The sequence below is a fragment of the Hemiscyllium ocellatum genome, chromosome 35, assembly GCF_020745735.1.
Source record: "Hemiscyllium ocellatum isolate sHemOce1 chromosome 35, sHemOce1.pat.X.cur, whole genome shotgun sequence".
NCBI classification, from domain to species: Eukaryota; Metazoa; Chordata; class Chondrichthyes; order Orectolobiformes; family Hemiscylliidae; genus Hemiscyllium; species Hemiscyllium ocellatum.
In genome coordinates, this window is record NC_083435.1 from 3,347,563 (window position 1) to 3,371,552 (window position 23,990).

The window sequence follows — 23,990 nt, forward strand, 5'->3', positions numbered from 1 at the left end:
GACCGAGTGCACCTCACCTATTTCTGATGCTCTCTGACCCGAGCTGACATGAGGGGGAAGGGAGTTTTGCACACACTCCCCGTGAGGCCATTCAGCCTTCGGCATATTCCAGCTCTTTCGGCCAGCCCATGTCCGGGCCGTGGATTCGTGTCCAGTCCCCTGCAGCCAGCTACAACCTGCAGAGTCTGCCGGACACAGCAGTGCCCACCTCCTCACTCACGTTCAAACCACCGTCCCCTCGGTCTCTCCAAGCCCACGCACACGGCCCTGCTGTCTCCTGGGTTCGGGGATAGGTCAGGTGGTACTGAGGGAGTCAGAAATATGTAGCACCTTACACAGGCTTGATACGGCCAGCCCAGCCCAGCCCAGCCCAGCCGACACGGAAGGCTATGATTAAAGGCAGGAGCCGGTGAGTTTGGTTTAGAAACCTCTTTATTTGCTTGGCTGGATGTTCCCCCTCGATGGCACGGTACGGTACGGTATGGTACGCCACGGTGCGGTGCGGTACGGTACGGTGCGGAGCGCCTCAATCACCAGCAGCTGCCTGTGCCCGGAGGAAGCTGGCTTTTCGCTGGGCAACACGGTCCTTCCTCTGAGCTAGGGACAGCTTTCTCCGGGTCCACCTGTGGGCAGGGCAGGAAGGAGGGTGATTCACTCACACACACACACCCACACACTCCCCCCACACCCACACACTCCCCCACACCGGTTCCACCTGTGGGCAGGGCAGGAAGGAGGGTGATTCACTCTCTCTCTCACACCCACCCACCCACATACACCAACCCCCCCCACCCCCAAACACACACACACACACACACTCCCCCCACACCGGTCCCACCTGTGGGCAGGGCAGGAAGGAGGGTGATTCACTCTCTCTCTCACACCCACCCACCCACATACACCAACCCCCCCACCCCCAAACACACACACACACACACTCCCCCCACACCGGTCCCACCTGTGGGCAGGGCAGGAAGGAGGGTGATTCACTCTCTCACACACACACACACACACACATACATCAGCCCCCCAACCCCAAACACACACACACACACACACCCACCCACATACACCAAACCCCCACACCCCCCCCCCCAAACCCCAAACACACACACACACCCACCCACATACACCAAACCCCCACCCCCCCCAAACCCCAAACACACACACACACCCACCCACATACACCAAACCCCCCCCCCCCCCCCCCAAACACACACACACACACACACACACACACTCCCCCCACACCTGTGCCACCTGTGGGCAGGGCAGGAAGGAGGGTGATTCACTCTCTCTCACACATACACTCCCCCCCCCCCCCCCCCACACACACACAGGTTCCACCTGTGGACAGAGCAGGAAGGAGGGTGATTCAGTCTCTCACACACACCCCCACATACACCCACCCTCCCACCCCATACCCCCACACCCACCCAGCCCCATTACCCCCACACCCACCCGCTCGCCCAGCCCTCACTACACACGTGTGTGTGTGTGTGTGTGTGCGTGTGTGTGCGCGCGCGCGCAAGTGTGTATATAATGTTACCCTCTGGTTCAGAGTGTGTGTGTGTGTGTGTGTGTGTGTGTGTCCGTGTCCCTGTGTACACGGTGCATACTCTGTTCATTGTTCTCCCCCACTGAACAACAAGTCACCAAGTGTTTAAACCGTTAACATTTTTTCTCACGAGACTACACAGGAGGCATGACCGGATGTAAAATAAAAGCTTCCTTCTCAACTCAGTGGCCATTGTCATCAGACCCTGAACTGGAGCTGCCACTACAGGAGCAGGTCAGAGGCTGGGAATAGTGCAGCGGGTAACTCCCCTCCTGACTCCCCCCAAAAGCCTGTCCCTCCATCTACAAGGCACAAGTCAGGAGGGTGAGGGAATACTCCCCACTTGCCCTGGTCGGGGGTAGCTCCAACAACACTTAAGAAGCTCAACACCATCCAGGGACAAAGCAGCCCCCTCTTCATTGGTACCCCATCCCCAAACATCCCCTCCCTCCACCCCCGACACTCAGTAACAGCAGCGTGTACCATCTACAAGATACCCTGCAGAAACTCCCCAAACATCCCCTCCCTCCACCCCCCGACACTCAGTAACAGCAGTGTGTACCAGCTACAAGATACCCTGCAGAAACTCCCCAAACATCCCCTCCCTCCACCCCCCGACCCTCAGTAACAGCAGTGTACACCATCTACAAGATGCAAAGCAGCAACTCATCGAGGCCTCTCTTGACAAACCCATGACCAGCTCTGTCTCGGAGTTCACTTCTTCAATGTTGCCAAAATTCACTCTGAACAGCACTACACCTCAAGGCAGCACTGAGCAACACTTCCCCTGGGACGAACAGGGACGGCTGATTGATCCTGGGCCCAGCCAGAAACACCCATGTCCCACCAACAAATAAAAACAAATCCGAAAGCCCTGTGGAAATGACCACAGGCCTGGATAAAAGCATCAACACCCTCTCACCTTCCAAAACACAGAGAGAGAGAGAGAGACCAGGAGGTGGTCAGGCGCTCCCAGCCTGAGGTCTCACTCCCGGAGTGCCAAACCCCGTCCCACTCACCGTTTTGGTTTCCCCATCTCCTTGCTGGGTTTCTTCTCCTGCATGGGGTTGGCCCGGATCTCTCGGTGTGCTGTTTTGTACATGTTCTCCATCTGGAGGGGCCCAACAAACAGTCAGCGATTCTCTCTTGCGCACGAACCCACGTTTGCCAACTCCCACTCCCTCCCACAGGGACAGAAACATGAACACCCCCCCCCCCCCCCACCCCGCGGGCATGTGCCAGGTGTGGGAGATAACAAATAAAAGCCCGAGGCGCGGGGAGAAGCGTGATGCCAAGTGAGTCGCCGATGAGGATCCAGGGTGAAGAGCGCGGCTGCTCACCCACAATGCTGAGAGCCACACTCTATGCCAGCGCCACCCACCAACTGGACGAAGGCTCACCATGTCAGGGGTAATGCCATGTTTGATGTACTGGGAGAACTGCCTTTTGTACATGTCCTCATCCTCCTCCAGCAGCTGCCTCATGTAGTCAGCCACATTCAGGCCAAAGATATGCCGGCGATGGACGTCAGCAGTGAAATCTTTGCTCTCAGAGTCGTAACCGGGGAACCTCTTGGTGCTGCAGACAAAAGGAATGTTAATGAAAGATGTCAGAGTCACAGAGATGGACAGCAGAGAAGTGGCCGACCAGATATCCTTCACTAATCTCGTCCCACCTGCCAGCACCCGGCCCATATCCCCCCAAACCCTTCCTATCCATATACCCATCCAAATCCTCTTAAATGTTGTAATTGTACCAGCCTCCCCCACTTCCTCTGGCAGCTCATTCCATACACGTACCACCCTCTGTCTGAAAATGTTGCCCCTTAGGTCTCTTTTATATCTTTCCTCTCTCACCCTAACCCTATGCCCTCTAGTTCTGAACTCCCCCCACCCCAGGAAAAAGACTTTGTCTATTTATCCTATCCATGCCCCTCATAATTTTGTAAACCACTATAAGGTCACCCCTCAGCCTCCGACGCTCCAGGGAAAACAGCCCCAGCCTGTTCAGCCTCTCCCTGTAGCTCAGATCCTCCAACCCTGGCAACATCCTTGTAAATCTTTTCTGAACCCCTTTCAAGTTTCACAACATCCTTCCTATAGGAGGGAGACCAGAATTGCACACAATATTCCAAGTGGCCTAACCAACGTCCTGTACAGCTGCAACATGACCTCCCAATGCCTGTACTCAATACTCTGACCAATAAAGGAAAGTATACCAAACACCTTCTTCACTATCCTATCTACCTGCGACTCCACTTTCTAGGAGCGATGAGCCTGCTCTCCGAGGTGTAGGGAGAACAGCGCCCAGCCAAAGCTGGACAGATGAGTGTTGAGGAGGGTGCTCTCTGACCGGGTATCCAATGCCAGCAGCTTTGGAACGACCTGGCTTTCGACCATTTGCCCTGGGGGTTGCTGCTCACACCCATCAGTGACCGAGAGGCTGCAGCAACTCGCCCAGCTCCTTCCAAACCCACACAGCAATGGGGAACAGATCCATTCCCGTCCGCCCTGACCGAGGAATCCTCCCAGCCTCACATGGCAGTCTCATGGTATCAGGTCAAACCTTCTCCTGACCCCCTCAGCCGGTACCCGCCCCGTCTCCCCCCGGTTCATGAATGTGGCTCCTCCATGTACGTGTATGGAATGAGCTGCCAGAGGATGTGGTGGAGGCTGGTACAATTACAACATTTAAGAGGCATCTGGATGGGGATATGGATAGGAAGGGTTTGGAGGGATATGGGCCGGGTGCTGGCAGGTGGGACTAGATTGGGTTGGGATATCTGGTCGGCATGGACGGGTGGGGCCGAAGGGTCTGTTTCCGTGCTGTGATTCTCTACGAATGCATCACAAACAGCACAATTTCAATAGGATGTGGAAACACAGTCCCGTAGTGTGCGTACACAGACCAGGAAGGAACCTCAAGTGGGTAAGATAAGGAAGGTGGTAAATGAAGGTGAACTGGATTCACGGAGGGATAGAGTGTAAAAGGAAGACAGCTGGGAACACCCACTGGACTCCCGCGTCCACACTGAGGCGCTCTGCACGGTAACGGGAGGTGGGGGGGTGGGAGGGGAAGGCTGTCCAGAGAAGGTGCTGGAGACAGAGAGAGCAGGCACGCAAGAGGGAGACTGCAGGAGCTGGGGTTGGACGCTCAAACACACAGAAGGCTGACAGAGGAGATATTTCCACAGGGTCTGGTTCTTATTTGGACTTGGTGGAGACAGAGAGAGAGAGAGAGAGAGAGCGAGAGTCAGAGAGAGAGAAAACTTCAACAGCAACATTCACGTCTGGAGAGTTGAGTAACTACTCAGATTGGGGGTGGGTCATATATCCACAGGGAAGGAGAGCCAATAAATGTGCCAGCACGGGCCTGACTGGCTGAACGGCCTCCCCGTGCCCGTCCTGCCCCTTTACCTGTGAGGGATAGACAGGCCACCATCAGCTGCTCCCTTCATGGCTCCAAACACCTTGTTGCCGGTTGTGGTGCGGGTCAGGCCAGCGTCCAGGTAACAGGTGAACACAGCCGGCTTCCCCGAGATGCTCTCGACATTGAACTCTGTGCCGGACGCCTCCACCTCTCCGTGGTAGAGTTGATCCAAGCCAAATTTCTGCAGCAGCTGCCGAGGGAGAGAACAGGACACGGCATCAAGCTGCTCGCTCCTTCATTTGTTCGTTCCTCAACCCATGGGCTCCCCGAGAAAGATAGGGGGCTTATTTCGGTCAGAACACGCAGACTAAACCTTACAAATACCACACGTGATTCTTAAACAGAAGCTGTTTAAATGAGAAAGAGGCACACGAGGGGTCACTGTCTGGTCCCACCCGTGCAGTATCCCAGTCACAGTAAAGGACAGAAGGAGACCAGAATGACAGTGAACACAGCCAGCCCTTCGGGACCGTGCACCATCATGGCTACTCCCTACAGCGGGGCCAGACAGTGGTGGTTATACCTTCAACCATTCTATCCCAGTATTTACTGACTGGCGCTGGGTCACCCACCTTTCAGAATGGGCTGGTGTTCTGCCACTGCAGGGTAGACCCACCACGCTGTGAGGGAGGGAACGCAGGATCCTGACCCAGCAACACTGAAGGAACGGAGATATACTTTCCAGTCAGGACGGTGAGTTCCTAAAGTGGCAGCTCGTCACCATCTCCTTCGCAGGAGCGATCAGGGACAGGAAACAAAGGTCGGTTTTGTCACCAATGTTTACATCCCACATTTAAAACCAACTAAACCAAGGGGACTGCTGCTCTGATGTGTTTAGGGCTGTCTTTCAACGTGCCTTTAAATGAATCGACAATCACTCTGAGCTCATGCTCTGCTGCAATTTAAACACACATCAAAACACAAGCCCAAAAGGCTAAATGAGTTTCTAACTCGGCACATTAATAGTGCCCTCGGTAACCACTTCTCCCATCTGAGGTGGTGACGCGATTGTCACTGGACAGTTCCAAGGGATCAGAAAAGATTTACAAGGATGTTGCCAGGGTTGGAGGATCTGAGCTACAGGGAGAGGCTGAACAGGCTGGGGCTGTTTTCCCTGGAGCGTCGGAGGCCGAGGGGTGACCTTATAGAGGTTTACAAAATTATGAGGGGCATGGATAGAGTAAATAGACAAAGTCTTTTCCCTGGGGTGGGGGAGTCCAGAACTAGAGGGCTTAGGGTTAGGGTGAGAGGGGAAAGATATAAAAGGGACCTAAGGGGCAACATTTTCACCCAGAGGGTGGTACGTGTATGGAATGAGCTGCCAGAGGATGTGGTGGGGGCTGGTACAATTACAACATTTAAGAGGCATTTGGATGGGTATATGGATAGGAAGGGTTTGGAGGGATATGGGCCAGGTGCTGGCAGGTGGGACTAGATTGGGTTGGGATATCTGGGTCAGCATGGACGGGTTGGGCCAAAGGGTCTGTTTCTGTGCTGTACATCTCTTGGACTCCGACTCGTAACCCAGAACTCAAGGCAATTCTCTGTGGACCCGGGGTCAGATCCCATGATGGAATTCACACCCAGCGAACAGAGCGGAGGTTAAGGACAGAGTGCTCATCAAACAAACTGCTTCATCCTGGACAGGGTCTTACATATGGAGCATCACCCACTCAGGGAGGGGACTGTCCCAGAGCACCCGGCTCAGTGCACCACTCTCAGACTGCCTCCTGACAGGAGGAGATGGTCCAACCCTGGGGAGTGGCTGTAATTGAACACAGAACTCTGAAGGGTCCTGACAGAATCAACAGTGACCGCGGGTGGGGTCACAGTCACAACTGGGAATCTTTGGTATTTATAGACGTGGGGCAGATCGGCCGAGAGTTTAACCCAATACTGGGCAAGGCCAGAGGGGCTGAATGGCCTCCTCCCACTCCTCATTTTAATGCCTTTTTAGTGCTCGATGACAAAGCACGTGTCAGGGGTTGGGTGATCTATTCCTGCAGCTGTCCAGCTTTGTGTGGTTTCACGTTTCCTGCCCCTGGACTTGTCCCACACCCGTGATATCGCCAACTCGCTCCAACACAAGCTGTTAATGCTGCTTCCCTTGCCGCTGGGGTGGAGTGTTTGACCAGGCGTGTGTGTAACAGACAGATCCTTACCCGGCGAGTGAGGAGGAGGCCTGTACAATAAGCTGCTGCGTAGTTAGTCAGCCCGACTTTCACGCCGTACCTGGGGAGCTCATGGGAGTATGCAGCGCACACAACCTGATCCCCCTCGATTCTGGCGAACGCTACCTTCAGGACAGGGGGGGAAAGGCACACGGTCACACAGCACACCCGCTCTCAGGACACTGACCGCTTCCCCAGATCCACTCACAGGACACTGACCGCTTCCCCAGACCCGCTCATAGCACAGTGACCGCTTCCCCCAGACCCACTCACAGGACAGTGACCCCACATCCCAGACCCGCTCTCAGGACACTGACCGCTCCCCCCAGACCCGCTCACAGGACACTGACCGCTTCCCCAGACCCGCTCATAGCACAGTGACCGCTCCCCCCCCAGACCCGCTCACAGGACAGTGACCGGGCCCCCACCACCGTCCCCCCAACCCGACACCCCGACAGGGCACCGCACCCACCCCCCCAACCCGACAGGGCACCCCCACCCCTCCCAACCCGACAGGGCACCACCCCCCCCCCCAACCCGAGACTTTGACAGGGCACCACCCAAACTCCCCCTAACCCCACAAGGACAGCACCACCCCAAAACTCTGCGGGAGCAGCGCTCCCCGACCCCCTTTCTCCCCGGTACAGGGCCCAGCTCACCCGCTCCCCTCCCCCTCCCCCCTGACCGTACCTGGCACACGATGTCCCGGTTGGAGATGCGCACGATCAGCCGATATTTGGGGGTGTTGTATTTGTTCTTATCCTGAACGACAAGGCGTTTCCTCGCAAAGTAGTCAGTCTTACCCTCTGGGGAACAGACACGGAGGACAGCAGCAGTGGTTAGGTCACCCGGACAGATCCACAGCCAGCAGGACCCCCATACCCACAGGCAGCAGGACCCCCATACCCACAGCCAGCAGCACCCCCATACCCGCAGCCAGCAGCACCCCCAGATCGCAGCCAGCAGCACCCCCAGATCGCAGGCAGCTCTCTCAACCCAACCCCACAATCCACCCTCTCCCCCCCAGCAACATCTCCTCCCAGAGAGGGGAGGGGGATCTCCCCCCAGGAACACCCCCTCCCAGAGAGGGGAGGGGGATCTCCCCCCAGGAACACCTCCTCCCAGAGAGGGAACAGGGTGGTTTCCGTTGTTGAGCGGGATCTGTTCACCGGGAGGGCGAGTCCGTTATCGAGAGGGATCGGTTCACCGGGAGAGGGAGTCCGTTATCGAGAGGGATCTGTTCAACGGGAGGGCGAGTCCGTTATCGAGAGGGATCTGTTCACCGGGAGGGCGAGTCCGTTATCGAGAGGGGTCTGTTCACTGGGAGGGCGAGTCCGTTATCGAGAGGGATCTGTTCACCGGGAGATCGAGTCCGTTATCGAGAGGGATCTGTTCACTGGGAGAGCGAGTCCGTTATCGAGAGGGGTCTATTGAGTCCGTTATCGAGAGGGATCTGTTCACCGGGAGGGCGAGTCCGTTATCGAGAGGGATCTGTTCACTGGGAGGGCGAGTCCGTTATCGAGGGGGATCTGTTCACTGGGAGAGCGAGTCCGTTATCGAGAGGGATCTGTTCACTGGGAGAGCGAGTCCGTTATCGAGAGGGGTCTATTGAGTCCGTTATCGAGAGGGGTCTATTGAGTCCGTTATCGAGGGGGATCTGTTCACTGGGAGAGCGAGTCCGTTATCGAGAGGGGTCTGTTCACTGGGAGAGCGAGTCCGTTATCGAGAGGGGTCTATTGAGTCCGTTATCGAGGGGGATCTGTTCACTGGGAGAGCGAGTCCGTTATCGAGAGGGATCTGTTCACTGGGAGGGCGAGTCTGAGTGTGATGATCAAACTGTTGAACTGGGAGAAAGCACTCACCTCTTCGCCTCCTGTACTTCACTTGGTATCGTTTAAAGTAAGACTTGTTCTTCACGACTTTGACAAATCCCTGTAACCGAACAGAATGGAACACCAAATGGAAGGGGGAGCGCGTTAATTGTCGAACAATAAAACAGCACTGATGGTGGTCGTTTCAGCCAGTCTTATCTGGGCCAGCACTCTCACACTGCTACTCTGTTACATCACATCTCAGACTGTGCAAGATATCCCCACCCCAGAGACACTGGACAAAATCTACCCCAAACCTCACAACAAGAACTCAAGGCCCTTAACCAGAACTGTCCCAGTTAATCCTCTCTCCACAATAACATAATCTCTCTCCTGAAATGCTGTGCCCAGAAATGGAGAACTCTCCGGTCTCTCTAAACCTTTACTCCCCCTGATTGAGTGGGGGGGTGGCGCTGCATGTAGGTACCAGACACAACACACTATCACTCGTGGGCTCAGTGCAAGTCAGAAAGGCAAGTGGGCAGCAGCAGATTTAACCCCCACCCCCTCCCAGCTCCAAACAGAAAGCTTGGGGGGAATGGGCTGGGACATCTAAAGGACCAGAGGAACGCTGACAGTGCCAACTTCGAATGCAGATCAGCCCTGAACCGGGGAGGGGGAACGACAGGGGGGGGGGGGGGGGGGGAAGGGGCAGCACTGGCTTAAAATTCGGCCTCATCCTGCGAAGAGCAGAGAGGAAATGTTTTCTGTCAGCCTCAGCCTCAGACAGCGGTGGAGACAGGAGTGGACAGATTGTTGTGTGATAGGGAACGCCCGAAGGTGATGGAGGGGAGATAGGAAGGTGGGAGCCAAGAGAGGACATAGCAGCCAGGATCATCATCGAGGAGCAGCAGCAGGCCCGGGGCTGACCGAAGCACAGCTTCTCTCTGATCTGTGATGACAAACAGGGCCACTCAGTCATGGGTCATGAGCACAAGTCCGACTCCCACCTACATTCCAGGCCCCAACCCGTACCAACCTGGCAACCAACCCGTACCAACCTATCTACCAACCTATCAACCAACCCATACCAACCTGGCAACCAACCCGTACCAACCTGGCAACCAACCCGTACCAACCTGGCAACCAACCCGTACCAACCTGGCAACCAATCTGTACCAACCTGGTAACCAACCCGTACCAACCTGGCAACCAACCCGTACCAACCTGGCAACCAACCTATCAACCAACCCGGTAACCAACCCGTACCAACCTGGCAACCAACCTGGCAACCAACCCGCACCAACCTGGCAACCAACCCGGCAACCAACCCGCACCAACCTGGCAACCAACCCGTACCAACCAATCCATACCAACCTGGTAACCAACCCATACTAACCTGGTAACCAACCCATACCAACCTGGCAACCAACCCATACCAACCTGGTAACCAACCCATACCAACCTGGTAACCAACCCATACCAACCTGGTAACCAACCTGGCAAAACAGAGATGGAGTGAGTTTGGGGATAAATTTCACAAGTTAGCTGGGTGGATTCTATAACAGCTGAGGATGCTCCAAGGTGATAAAACCCAGGTTTAAACCTGTTGGACGGGAACATAGTACAGCCCAGTCCAACACCAGCACCATATTAGGATTAAAAGGACATGCATAAACAGCAGGAAAAGAATCCTGAACTTCCTCTCAACGAGATGATGTCCCCTCATCGTCCCAGTCTCCTCTAACTCTCTCCAGGTCCCTCACCTGTCCAAGGACCGAAGAACAGTCAAACACTGGCTTCAACGTTTAATCACCACAACCCGCCAGGGCAGAGGCTCCCCCACATTCACACTCTTGGAGTAAAGATCGACTCCTATCGCGGCGAAACAACGGGTCATTGGGGACAAGGCTGGTGGGTAACACTGACCGGGCTCTGACCAGAGGGGAATGGGGGGGGAGAATATGACAGGGGATAACAAGAGGGGTGGGGAGCCTTGTGACTGGTGGGGAACATGGGGTAGGGGCACCGTGACTGGGGACACAACACAGGATGGGGGTTGTGACTGGAAGGAACACCAAGTGGGAGGCATGAGAGACCGGGGCAGGAGCATCGAGTGGGGGAGGGGTGTGTGACCAGGGCACAGCACCGAGTGGGGGAGGGGTGTGTGACCAGGGCACAGCACCGAGTGGGGGGGGGGGGCGTGTGACCGGGGCACAGAGCCGAGTGGGGGAGGGGTGTTTGACCGGGGCACAGCGCCGAGTGGGGGAGGGGTGTGTGACCGGGGCACAGCGCCGAGTGGGGGAGGGGTGTGTGACCGGGGCACAGCGCCGAGTGGGGGAGGGGTGTGTGACCGGGGCACAGCGCCGAGTGGGGGAGGGGGGTGTGACCGGGGCACAGCACCGAGTGGGGGAGGGGGGTGTGACCGGGGCACAGCACCGAGTGGGGGAGGGGGAGTGTGACCAGGACACAGCACCGAGTGGGGGAGGGGTGTTTGACCAGGGCACAGCGCCGAGTGGGGGAGGGGTGTTTGACCAGGACACAGCACCGAGTGGGGGAGGGGTGTGTGACCAGGGCACAGCGCCGAGTGGGGGAGGGGTGTTTGACCAGGACACAGCACCGAGTGGGGGAGGGGGAGTGTGAACTGAAAATGTGTTGCTGGAAAAGCTCAGCAGGTCAGGCAGCATCCAAGGAGCAGGAGAATTGACGTTTCGGGCATAAGCCCTTCATCAGGAATGAGGAGAGGGTGCCCAGCAGACTAAGATAAAAGGTAGGGAGGAAGGACTTGGGGGAGGGGTGTTGGAAATGCGATAGGTGGTAGGAGGTCAAGGTGAGGGTGATAGGCCGGAGTGGGGGTGGGGGTGAGGGGTCAGGAAGAAGATTGCAGGTTAGGAGGGCGGTGCTGGGTTCGAGGGTTGGGACTGAGACAAGGTGGGGGGAGGGGAAATGAGGAAACTGGAGAAATGTGAGTTCATCCCTTGTGGCGATACAGTCAATGATATTGGTGGATGTGCAGGTAAAACTTTGATGGATGTAGAAGGCTCCTTTCGGGCCTTGGATAGAGGTGAGGGAGGAGATGTGGGCACAGGTTTTACAGTTCCTGCGGTGGCAGGGGAAGGTGCCAGGATGGGAGGGTGGGTTGTAGGGGGATATGGACCTGACCAGGTAGTCACGGAGGGAACGGTCTTTGCGGAAGGCGGAAAGGGGTGGGGAGGGAAATATATCCCTGGTGGTGGGGTCCGTTTGGAGGTGGCGGAAATGTCGGCGGATGATTTGGTTTATGCGAAGGTTGGTAGGGTGGAAGGTGAGCACCAGGGGGGTTCTGTCCTTGTTACGGTTGGAGGAGTGGGGTCTGAGGAACACTATGTGGGGGGGGATGTGTGACTGGGGGGAACACTATGTGGGGGGGGTGTGTGACTGGGGGGAACACTATGTGGGGGGTGTGACTGGGGGGAACACTATGGGGGGGTGGGAGTGACTGGGGGGAACACTATGTGGGGGGTGTGAGACTGGGGGGAACACTATGTGGGGGGGTGTGTGACTGGGGGGAACACTATGTGGGGGGGTGTGTGACTGGGGGAACACTGTGGGGGTGTGTGACTGGGGGGAACACTATGTGGGGGTGGGAGTGACTGGGGGGAACACTATGTGGGGGTGGGAGTGACTGGGGGGAACACTATGTGGGGGTGTGTGTGCCGGGGGGGAACACTATGTGGGGGGTGTGACTGGGGGGAACACTATGTGGGGGGGGTGTGACTGGAGGGAACACTATGTGGGGGGTGTGACTGGGGGGAACACTATATGGGGGGGCGTGACTGGGGGGGAACACTATGTGGGGGGTGTGTGACTGGGGGGAACACTATGTGGGGGTGTGTGACTGGGGGGAACACTATGTGAGGGTGTGTGACTGGGGGGAACACTATGTGAGGGTGTGTGACTGGGGGGAACACTATGGGGGGGGTGTGTGACTGGGGGGAACACTATGTGGGGGTGTGTGTGACTGGGGGGAACACTATGGGGGTGGGAGTGACTGGGGGGAACACTATGTGGGAGTGTGAGACTGGGGGGAACACTATGTGGGAGTGTGAGACTGGGGGGAACGCTGTGGGGGGTGTGTGTGTGAGACTGGGGGGAACACTATGTGGGGGGTGTGAGACTGGGGGAACACTATGTGGGGGGGTGACTGGGGGGAACACTATGAGGGAGTGTGAGACTGGGGGGAACACTATGGGGGGTGGGAGTGACTGGGGGGAACACTATGGGGGTGGGAGTGACTGGGGGGAACACTATGTGGGGGTGTGTGTGACTGGGGGAGAACACTGTGGGGGTGTGTGTGTGTGACTGGGGGGAACACTGTGGGGGGGTGTGTGACTGGGGGGAACACTATGTGGGGGGGTGTGTGACGGGGGAACACTGGGGGGGGTGTGTGACTGGGGGGAACACTGTGGGGGGGGTGTGACTGGGGGGAACACTATGTGGGGGTGTGTGACTGGGGGGAACACTATGGGGGGGTGGGAGTGACTGGGGGGAACACTATGGGGGGTGTGACTGGGGGGAACACTATGTGGGGGTGTGTGACTGGGGGGAACACTATGGGGGGGTGGGAGTGACTGGGGGGAACACTATGTGGGGGTGTGTGACTGGGGGGAACACTATGGGGGGTGGGAGTGACTGGGGGGAACACTATGGGGGGGTGGGAGTGACTGGGGGGAACACCACCTCCTTCCCCTCCCGCCGCTCAATGGCCGCCGGCAGCAGCCTCCGCCACCGTCGCATCCGTCGGATATCGCCACCATCCCGCCCTCCCCGCCTCCACCGGCCATCCATCCGTGTACAGGGACCCCTGCCCTAGGCCGGGGAGCCATCCTTGGCGGCCCCGCCTCACCATTTCGGTTGATTTTGCGGTATCGATGCCGGCCTCCCCTCGGTAGCGGATTTCAGCTGCGGGCCCTCGCCGGAGGAAGAGGAGGCACCGGCCCCGCGCATGCGCCCAACTGGCCAGCGGCCGGCAAGAAGGGAAAGACCGCGCACGCTCGGGCCCGGCACCCGCGCTTGCGCCCAAAAGGCCAGGCGCGGCAAAGGGAAGAGGAGCCATTGCACATGCGTCCGCCCGGGTCCGGCACCTGCGCTTGCGCCCAACAGACCTGCCGTCCCCAGAGCATGAGGGAGGAATTTCCCTAGTATTACATGGATTGCATTCCCAGTTGTGTATATTTTGAGCAAAGTAGAAAGTATCTGTAAATATAATTATACAAATTCAATCCATAGACTTCCATGTCCACTTTGGAAATAGAACCAGTCTGAGTCAGGATTGGGACAAGGACCTCTCTATCTCCATTAATGACGACCGACTCAACACCAACATCTTTTACAAACCCACCGACTCCCACAGCTACCTGGATTACACCTCTTCCCACCCTACTCCTGCAGAAATGCCAACCCGCATTCCCAATTCCTCCGCCTCCGCCGTATCTGCTCCCAGGAGGACCAGTTCCACCACAGAACGCACCAGATGGCCTCCTTCTTTAGAGACCGCAATTTCCCTTCCCACGTGGTTAAAGATGCCCTCCAACGCATCTCCTCCACATCCCGCACCTCCGCCCTCAGACCCCACCCCTCCAACCGTAACAAGGACAGAACGCCCCTGGTGCTCACCTTCCACCCAACCAACCTTCGCATAAACCACATCATCCGCCGACATTTCCGCCACCTCCAAACGGACCCCACCATCAGGGATATATTTCCCTCCCCACCCCTTTCCGCCTTCCGCAAAGACCGTTCCCTCCGTGACTACTTGGTCAGGTCCACGCCCCCCTACAACCCACCCTCCCATCCTGGCACCTTCCCCTGCCACCGCAGGAACTGTAAAACCTGTGCCCACACCTCCTCCCTCACCTCCATCCAAGCCCTAAAGGAGCCTTCCACATCCATCAAAGTTTTACCTGCACATCCACCAATATCATTTATTGTATCTGTTGCTCCCAATGTAGTCTTCTCGACATTGGGGAGACTGGACGCCTCCTAGCAGAGCGCTTTAGGGAACATCTCCGGGACACCCGCACCAATCAACCACACCGCCCTGTGGCCCAACATTTCAACTCCCCCTCCCACTCTGCCGAGGACATGCAGGTCCTGGGCCTCCTTCACCGCCGCTCCCTCACCACCAGACGCCTGGAGGAAGAACGCCTCATCTTCCACCTCGGAACACTTCAACCCCAGGGCATCAATGTGGACTTCACCAGTTTCCTCATTTCCACTTCCCCCACCTTACCACAGCTCCAGACTTCCAGCTCAGCACTGTCCCCATGACCTGCCTATCTTCCTTTCCACCTATCCACTCCACCCTCTCCTCCCTGACCTATCACCTTCATCCTCTCCCCCACTCACCTCTTGTACTCTATGCTACTTTCTCCCTACTCCCAGCTTATCTCTCCACCCTTCAGGCCCTCTGCCTTTCTTCCTGATGAAGGGCTTTATTCCTGATGAAACGTCGGTTTTCCTGCTCCTCGGATGCTGCGCTTTTTCCAGCACCACTGATCCAGAATCACACCTTTAAGGCATTGTCTGGTCTGAGATGTCACCTTCTTTTTAACAAAACCCCAACTTATAGAGTCACAGAGATGTCCAGCATGGAAGCAGACCCTTCGGTCCAACCCGTCCATGCTGTCCCAGATATCCCAACCCAATTTGCCAGCACTTGGAAATGAACAAGATGGAAACCGAAGATGTTGAGTGACCGAATTGTCGATGTTTTTACTGTAATTTCTCGGAAATCCAAAGCACAAGTTGCAAGCTAAAGAAGGCCTTACCACGTTTTGCAAACTTGTTTCATAGAACATAGAACAATCCAGCGCAGAACAGGCCCTTCGGCCCTCGATGTTACACTGGCCTGTGAACTATTCTCAGCTCGTCCCCCTACACTATCCCATCATCATCCACGTGCTTATCCAAGGATTGTTTAAATCTCCCTTATGTGGCTGAGTTGACTACATTAGCAGGTGTGGCATTCCACATCCTTACCACTCTCTGTGTAAAGAACCTGCCTCTGACATCTGTCTTAAATCTATCATCCCCCAATTTGTAGTTATGCCCCCTTGTATACACTGACATCATCATCCCAGGAAAAAGTCTTTCTCTGTCTACCCTATCTAATCCTCTGATCATCTTGTATATCTCTATCAAATCCCCCCTTAGCCTCTTCTTTCCAATGAGAACAGACCCAAGTCTCTCAGCCTTTCCTCATTAGACCTTCCCTCCAGACCAGGCAGCATCCTGGTAAATCTTCTCTGCACCATTTCCAATACTTCCACATCCTTCCCAAAATATTCCAACCAGAACTGTACACAATATTCCAAGTGTGGCTGCACTAGTGTTTTGTGTAGTTGCAACATGATATTGCAGCTCTGGAACTCAATCCCTCTACCAATGAAACCTAACACACCGTATGCCTCATAACAGCACTATCCACCTGGGTGGCAACTTTCAGGGATCTATGCACATGGACTCCAAGATCCCTCTGCACATCCACACTACCAAAAATCTTTCCATTGACCCAGTATTCTGCCTTCCTGTTATTCTTCCCAAAGTACATCACCTCACATTTAGCTCCATTTGCCACCTCTCAGTCCAATTCTGCAGTTTATCTAAGTCCCCCTGCAACCTGTAACATTCTTCCACACTGTCCGCTATTCCACCGACTTTAGTGTCGTCTGCAAATTTACTAACCCATTCACCGATGTCTGCATCTAAGTCATTTATAAAAATGACAAACAGCAGTGGTCCCAAAACAGATCCTTGTGGCACACCACTAGTAACTGAACGCCAGGCTAAATATTTTCCATCAACCACCACTCGCTGCCTTCTTCCAGAAAGCCAGTTTCTAATCCAAACTGCTAAATCACTCTCAATCCCATGCCTCTGCATTTCCTCCAACAGCCTACCATGTGGAAACTTATCAAAAGCTTTACTGAAGGGTGTAGTGTGTAGGTTTGCTCGCTGAGCTGTAGGTTTGATATCCAGACGTTTCATTACCTGGCTCGGTAACATCATCAGTGGTGACCTCCAAGTGAAGTGAAGCTGTTGTCTCCTTCTTTCTATTTATATCTTTCTCCTGGATGGGGTTCCTGGGGTTTGTGGTGATGTCATTTCCTGTTCGTTTTCTGAGGGGTTGATAGATGTTATCTAGATCTATGTGTTTGTTTATGGCGTTGTGATTGGAGTGCCAGGCCTCTAGGAATTCTCTGGCATGTCTTTGCTTAGCCTGTACCAGGATAGATGTGTTGTCCCAGTCAAAATGGTGATTTTTTTCATTTGTGTGTAGGGCTACGAGGGAGAGAGGGTCGTGTCTTTTTGTGTCTCGCTGGTGTTCGTGTATCTTGGTGGCTAACTTTCTTCCTGTTTGTCCTATGTAATGTTTGTGGCAGTCCTTGCATGGAATTTTGTAGACGACATTGGTTTTGTCCATGGGTTGTACTGGGTCTTTTAAGTTTGTTAGTTTTTGTTTGAGAGTGTTGGTGGGTTTGTGTGCGATTAGGATTCTGAGGGGTCTTAATAATCTGGCTGTCATTTCTGAAAATTCTTTGATGTATGGTAAGGTGGTTAGGGTTTCTGGCTGTGTTTGGTCTGCTTGTCATGGTTTGTTCCTGAGGAATCTGCGGACTGTATTTTTTTTGAGTATCCGTTCTTCTTGAATACGTTGTATAGGTGGTTCTCTATTTTCTGAAGTTCGTCTGTGCTGCAGTGTGAGGTGGCTCGTTGGAATAGTGTTCTGATACAGCTTTGTTTGTGTGTGTTGGGATGATTGCTGTGTAGTTAAGTATTTGGTCAGTGGTTGTCGGTTTTCTGTATACACAGGTTTGTAGTTCTCCGTTGTCCTTTCTTTCGACTGTGACGTCCAGGAATGTGAGTTTGTTGTTGGTTTCTTCCTCCTTGGTGAACTTTATGCCTGTGAAGGTGTTGTTGATGATGTTAAATGTCTCTTCTGTCTTGTTTCGTTTTATGATGACAAAGGTGTCCTCTACGTAGCGGACCCAGAATTTTGTTTTGATGGTTGGTAGGACTGTTTGTTCTAGTCTTTGCATTACCGCTTCTGCTATGAATCCTGATAGCGGAGATCCCATGGGTGTGTCGATGGTTTGTTTGTAGACTATGTTGTTGAAAGTGAAGTGGGTGGTGAGGCACAGGTCCACTAGCTTCATGATGTCTCCGTTGGTAATGTGATTGATGGTGGGTGGGGTGTGTGTGATGGTCTCTTCTAAAAGTGTGGTAAATGTTTCCTTTGCCAGATCGATGTTGATGGGGGTGAACAGTGCTGTTACGTCGAATGAGATCATTGCTTCATCTTCCTCTATTTTGGTGTTTTTGATGATTTTTAGGAATTCCTGGGTGGAGTGGATGGAGTGCTGTGACTCTTCTACTGCGTATTTCACTCTTGTGTGTAGTTCTTTGGCCAGTCTGTAAGTTGGTGTTCCAGGTAGTGAGACTATGGGCCTGAGGGGGGCTCCTGGTTTATGGATTTTGCTAGTCCATAGAGTCGTGGGATATTGGTCCCGTCGGGTTTCATTTTCTGGAATTCTGTCTTGTTTAATTGTCCGGAATTGTGTAATTTTCTTCGGAGATGTGGAATTGTGTTTCCTAGTTGTGGGTTTGGGTCTAGCACCACCTGTTGGTGCTAGACCCAAATGGGGTAGTTTTTATGGGCGGTTTACATTGGAGACATTTTGGCAGTACCTGTTTTCTCAAACATTTACTGAAGTCCATGTAGACCACGTCAACTGCCCTACCCTCATCTACATGCTTGGTCACCTTCTCAAAAACCTCAATGAGGTTTGTGAGACACAACCTGCCTTGACGAAACCATGTTGACTATCTGAAATCAAACTGTTGCTTGCTAGATGATTATAAATCTTATCTCTTATAATCCTTTCCAAAACCTTTCCTACAAGGCTCACTGGTCTATAATTATCTGAGCCATCTCTGTTGTCCTTCTTTGACAATGGCACAACATTTGCAATCCTCCAGTCCTCTGGTACTAAACCCGTAGACAATGACGACTCAAATATCAAAGCCAAAGGCTCTGCTATCTCCTCCCTAGCTTCCCAGAGAATCCTCGGATAAATCCCATCTGGCCCAGGGGACTTGTCTACTTTCACTCCTTCTAGAATTGATAACACCTGTTCGTAACCTCCATCCTTTCTAGTCTAATATCCCGTGCCTCATTTTTCTCCTCTACAATATTCTCCTTTTCCTGAGTGAAAACTGATGAGAAATGTTCGTTTAGCACCTCTCCGATCTCCACAGGGTCCACACTCAACTTCCCACTTCTGTCTTTGACTGGTCCTATTCCTACCCTCGTCATCCTTTTATTCCTCAGATACCTACAGAAAGCTTTAGGGTTCTCCTTTATTCTATTTACTAAAGACTGCTCGTGTCCTCTCTTTGCTCTTCTTAACTGTCTCTTTGAATCCTTTCGAGCTGATCTGTAACTCTCCATCGTCTCATCTGAACCATTTAGCCTCATCAACACATAAGCCTCCTTCTTCTGCTTAACAAGAGATGCAATTTCTGTCGTAAACCATGGCTTCCTTACTTTATCACTTCCTCCCTGCCTGACAGGGACATACCTATCAAAGACACACAATATCTGTTCCTTAAACCAGCCCCACATTTCCATTGTCTGCATCCCCTCCATTTTCCTATCCCATTCTATGCATCCTAATTCTTGCCTAATCACATTATAATTGCCCTTGCCCCATCGATAACCCTTGACCTGTGGCATGTACCTATCCCTTTCCATCGCTAAACTAAACGTACCTGAATTATGGTCACTCTCTCCAAAGTGCTCACCTACAACTAAATCAAACACCTGGCCCGGTTCATTACCAAGCACCAGATCCAGTGTGGCCTCCCCTCTTGTCTGCCTTTCGATATACTGTGTCAGAAAACCCTCCTGCACACACTGGACAAAAACTGATCCATCCGACATACTGGGGTTATAACATTTCCAATCAATGTTGGGAAAGTTAAAGTCCCCCATAATGACCAGTCTATTCCTTTTACTCCTACCCAGAATCATTTTGTTAATCCTCTCTTTCACATCCCTGGAACTCTGCGGAGGCCTATAAAAAGCTCCCAGCAGTGTGACCTCTCCTCTCCTGTTTCTCACCTCAGCCCACATTACCTCAGTAGACGAGTCCTCGTCAAAAATTCTTTCAGACACCATTATACGATCCTTGACTAACAAGGCCACACTTCCCCCTCTTTTACCACCTTCCGTGTTCTTAATGTAAGATCTAAAACCTGGTACCTGCAACATCCATTCCTGACCCTGCTCTATCCATGTCTCTGAAATGGCCACAACATCGTAGTCCCAGGTACCTATCCATTCTGCAAGCTCACATTCCTTATTGCGGATACTCTGGTGTTGAAGTAGATACACTTCAAACCAGTTTGCTGTCTGTCAGTACATTCCTTTGACCCTGAAATCCTGTCCCTGTCCTTCCTACTCTCATCCTCCTGTGCACTGCAACTACACTTCTGGTTCCCATCCCCCTGCTGAGCTAGTTTAAACCCACCCGATGACACCAAAATTGGAGGTGTAGTGGACAGCGAAGAGGGTTACCTCAGATTACAACAGGATCTGGACCAGATGGGCCAATGGGCTGAGAAGTGGCAGATGGAGTTTAGTTCAGATAAATGTGAGGTACTGCATTTTGGGAAAGCAAATCTTAGCAGGACTTATACACTTAATGGTAAGGTCCTAGGGAGTGTTGCTGAACAAAGAGACCTTGGAGTGCAGGTTCATAGCTCCTTGAAAGTGGAGTCACAGGTAGATAGGATAGTGAAGGCGGCATTTGGTATACTTTCCTTTATTGGTCAGAGTATTGAGTACAGGAGTTGGGCGATCACATTGCGGCTGTACAAGACATTGATTAGGCTACTGTTGGAATATTGTGTGCAATTCTGGTTTCCTTCCGATCGGAAAGATGCTGTGAAACATGAAAGGGTACAGAAAAGGTTTACAAGGATGTTGTCAGGGTCGGAGGATTTGAGCTACAGGGAGAGGCTGAACAGGCTGGGGCTGTTTTCTCCTGGAGAGCCGAGCATTCTGTCTGGATGTATCACTACCCGGTACGGCAACCGTACCATTCAAGATCGGAGACGGTTACAGAGAGTGGTGAACTCAGCCCAGACAATCACGAAGGGCAACCTCCCATCTACAGAATCCATCTACCAGGCCCCCGGTCAAGGAAAGGCCGCCAGCATTCTGAAAGATCCAGCCCACCCTGGCAATGTTTTTCCACAACCTCTACCGTCGGGGAGAAGGTACAGAAGCCTGAACATACACACCAGCCGGTTTCACAACAGTTTCTACCCTACTGTTGTTACAATACTGAATGGACTCAAACTCTTAACATTTACCTGGACCCGTGTTTTTGTTCTTGCCGCTGTTTACCTATTATTTACTATCTACACTCCTTAACTCTGTGACCTGCCTGTGTTGTTCGCAAGACAAAGCTTTTCCACGGTGGGTGCCTGGGTACACGGGACAATAAATTCAATTCCCAGAACTTCTTTCACGTGACACTCCTGAGATAATTTAAGAGCTCAGCTCAGCTCAGCTCAGCTCAGCTCAGCTCAGCTCAGCTCAGCTCAGCTCAGCTCAGCTCAGCTCAGCTCAGCTCAGCTCAGCTCAGCTCAGCTCAGCTCAGCTCAGCTCAGCTCAGCTCAGCTCAGCTCAGCTCAGCTCAGCTCAGCTCAGCTCAGCTCAGCTCAGCTCAGCTCAGCTCAGCTCAGCTCAGCTCAGCTCAGCTCAGCTCAGCTCAGCTCAGCTCAGCTCAGCTCAGCTCAGCTCAGCTCAGCTCAGCTCAGCTCAGCTCAGCTCAGCTCAGCTCAGCTCAGCTCAGCTCAGCTCAGCTCAGCTCAGCTCAGCTCAGCTCAGCTCAGCTCAGCTCAGCTCAGCTCAGCTCAGCTCAGCTCAGCTCAGCTCAGCTCAGCTCAGCTCAGCTCAGCTCAGCTCAGCTCAGCTCAGCTCAGCTCAGCTCAGCTCAGCTCAGCTCAGCTCAGCTCAGCTCAGCTCAGCTCAGCTCAGCTCAGCTCAGCTCAGCTCAGCTCAGCTCAGCTCAGCTCAGCTCAGCTCAGCTCAGCTCAGCTCAGCTCAGCTCAGCTCAGCTCAGCTCAGCTCAGCTCAGCTCAGCTCAGCTCAGCTCAGCTCAGCTCAGCTCAGCTCAGCTCAGCTCAGCTCAGCTCAGCTCAGCTCAGCTCAGCTCAGCTCAGCTCAGCTCAGCTCAGCTCAGCTCAGCTCGTGCCTGAAAGGTGTGAGGTGAGAGTCAGACTGGTTCTCATCCCACAGGGTCACGTGGACTGACTGCCTGCATTTGAACAACCCGCCACAGCGGGGAACCAATGGGATACGGGGACCTGAGGGGCGGGGCCGGGCTGCAGACCAATGGGATGCGGTAGCGTTCCTGGGGGCGGGTTTAGCTGTGTACCAATGGGATATGGGAAAGTGAGGGGCGGGGCCGGGCTGCAGACCAATGGGGTGCGGTCGCGTGCGGGGCGGGCGGGGTTTAGCGGTGTACCAATAGTCTACGGGAGGTGAGGGTCGGGGAGGGGGGAAGAGGAGCTGTGCACCAATGGGGTGCGGGAGCGTGAGGAAAGGGGGCGGGATGCAGCTGGGTACCAATGGGATATGTGAAAGCGAGGGGCGGGGCCGGGCAGGAGACCAATGGGATGAGGCAGCTTTGGGAAAGGGGGCGGGACGTCAGATGGGTCCCAATGGGGTGCGTGGGCTGGGCGAGTGGGGAGTGAGGGCGGCGCTGACCAATGGTAGGCGGGGAGGGGCGGGGTCGGCCACGGACCAATGGGACGGCGGTGTCTGGGGTGGGCGGGCGCGCCCGTCGCCCCGGCCAATGGGGCGGGGCGGTACTGCGGGGTTAGTGCGCGTGTGAGGTGTGGGCCAATGGGAGGCGGCGTTGTGGCGGGCGGACGGTTGTCCCGCGGCTGAGGGAGGGTATTTTTTTGTTCGGCGATGGCGGCCTCGGGCGGGACGCGGCGGCGGCGGCGCTGCTGCAGGAGCGGCTGAGAGGGCGGGCCCACCTACCCCCCCGCGGCCTACCCCCGTGTCCCTGACCCACACCCACTGCCTCCTCATGGCGCTGCCGCCAGACGCGGCGGCGGCGGCGGTGGTGAACCTGCTGTCGGATGAGGAAGGAGGCGAGGCCCAGGCTCGGGCCCGGGCCCAGGCCTCAGGCCCCGACGACGACGGCGATGCCGCCGCCGAAGCAGCGGGAGGCGGCCGCGAGAGGCGCTCCCGCCGGGTCCGCCTGCGGCCGGCGGCGGGCTCCCCTCCCCTTCCGCGGGCCCCGGGCACCGAGGCCGCTCTCGGCCTGGAGCTGGGCCTGGGCCTGGGCCTGGGCCTGGGGCTGGGCTCCGAGCTGCAGCTGGAGCGGGACAGGGAGCGCGGGCTGGTCCGCTTCGAGAACCAGAGGCTGTTCACGGAGGTCAGTGTCACTGAGAGAGGGAGGGGGGGCACCGTTCCCCACACCCCCCCCACCCCCACCCCATCACCACCCTCCCACCCCCCACCCCGCCCCCCCCCGCCCGATCAGATCCCCCCCCCTCCATCTCCTCTCCTCTCTTCCCCCCCCCCCCCCCGCACCATCGGATCCCTCTCCATTCCCCCTCCCATAGGATCCCCTTCCAACTTCCCCCCAATTGAATTCCCCCTCCATTCCACCCCCCCATCGGATTCCCCCCAATCTCCCCCCTCCCCCCCCACAGTCAGATTCCCCTCCATTCCCCCCCCACAGTCAGATTCCCCTCCATTCCCCCCTCCCCCCCACAGTCAGATTCCCCTCCATTCCCCCCCCACAGTCAGATTCCCCCCAATCTCCCCCCTTCCCCCCCACAGTCAGATTCCCCTCCATTCCCCCCCAATCTCCCCCCCCACAGTCAGATTCCCCTCCATTCCCCCCTTCCCCCCCACAGTCAGATTCCCCTCCATTCCCCCAATCTCCCCCC

The 23,990-nt window shown here is 54.9% G+C and overlaps 2 protein-coding genes across 2 annotated transcripts in view; one reads left to right on the forward strand and one right to left on the reverse strand.

Moving 5' to 3' along the window:
• Nucleotides 1-414: 414 nt before the first annotated feature.
• On the reverse strand, nucleotides 415-13,998 carry LOC132832948 (large ribosomal subunit protein uL18-like). Its single transcript, XM_060851195.1, has 8 exons — nucleotides 13,855-13,998; nucleotides 9,021-9,090; nucleotides 7,849-7,964; nucleotides 7,150-7,284; nucleotides 4,975-5,177; nucleotides 2,959-3,136; nucleotides 2,578-2,669; nucleotides 415-623 (listed from the first exon to the last, which is right to left on the reverse strand). The coding sequence occupies exons 1-8, from the start codon at nucleotides 13,855-13,857 to the stop codon at nucleotides 527-529; spliced, it is 894 nt and encodes a 297-aa protein (XP_060707178.1). The 5' UTR covers nucleotides 13,858-13,998; the 3' UTR covers nucleotides 415-526.
• An 8,949-nt stretch (nucleotides 13,999-22,947) lies between these two features.
• The window catches only part of daxx (death-domain associated protein), a 36,528-nt gene continuing 35,485 nt past the window's right edge, over nucleotides 22,948-23,990 (forward strand). The window contains exon 1 of the mRNA XM_060850795.1: nucleotides 22,948-23,470. Coding sequence (XP_060706778.1) covers nucleotides 23,120-23,470 — 351 coding nt within the window. The 5' untranslated portion in view covers nucleotides 22,948-23,119. The remainder of the gene's footprint in view (nucleotides 23,471-23,990) is intronic.

Excerpts from the sequence above, each read along its gene's own strand:
- LOC132832948 (XM_060851195.1), bottom strand. Across the intron at positions 5,178-7,149 it reads GCCTCCTCCTCACTCGCCGG|CTGCTGCAGAAATTTGGCTT; the intron begins GTAAGGATCTGT and ends CTCCCTCGGCAG. Across the intron at positions 624-2,577 it reads GAGATGGGGAAACCAAAACG|GTGGACCCGGAGAAAGCTGT; the intron begins GTGAGTGGGACG and ends CCCTGCCCACAG.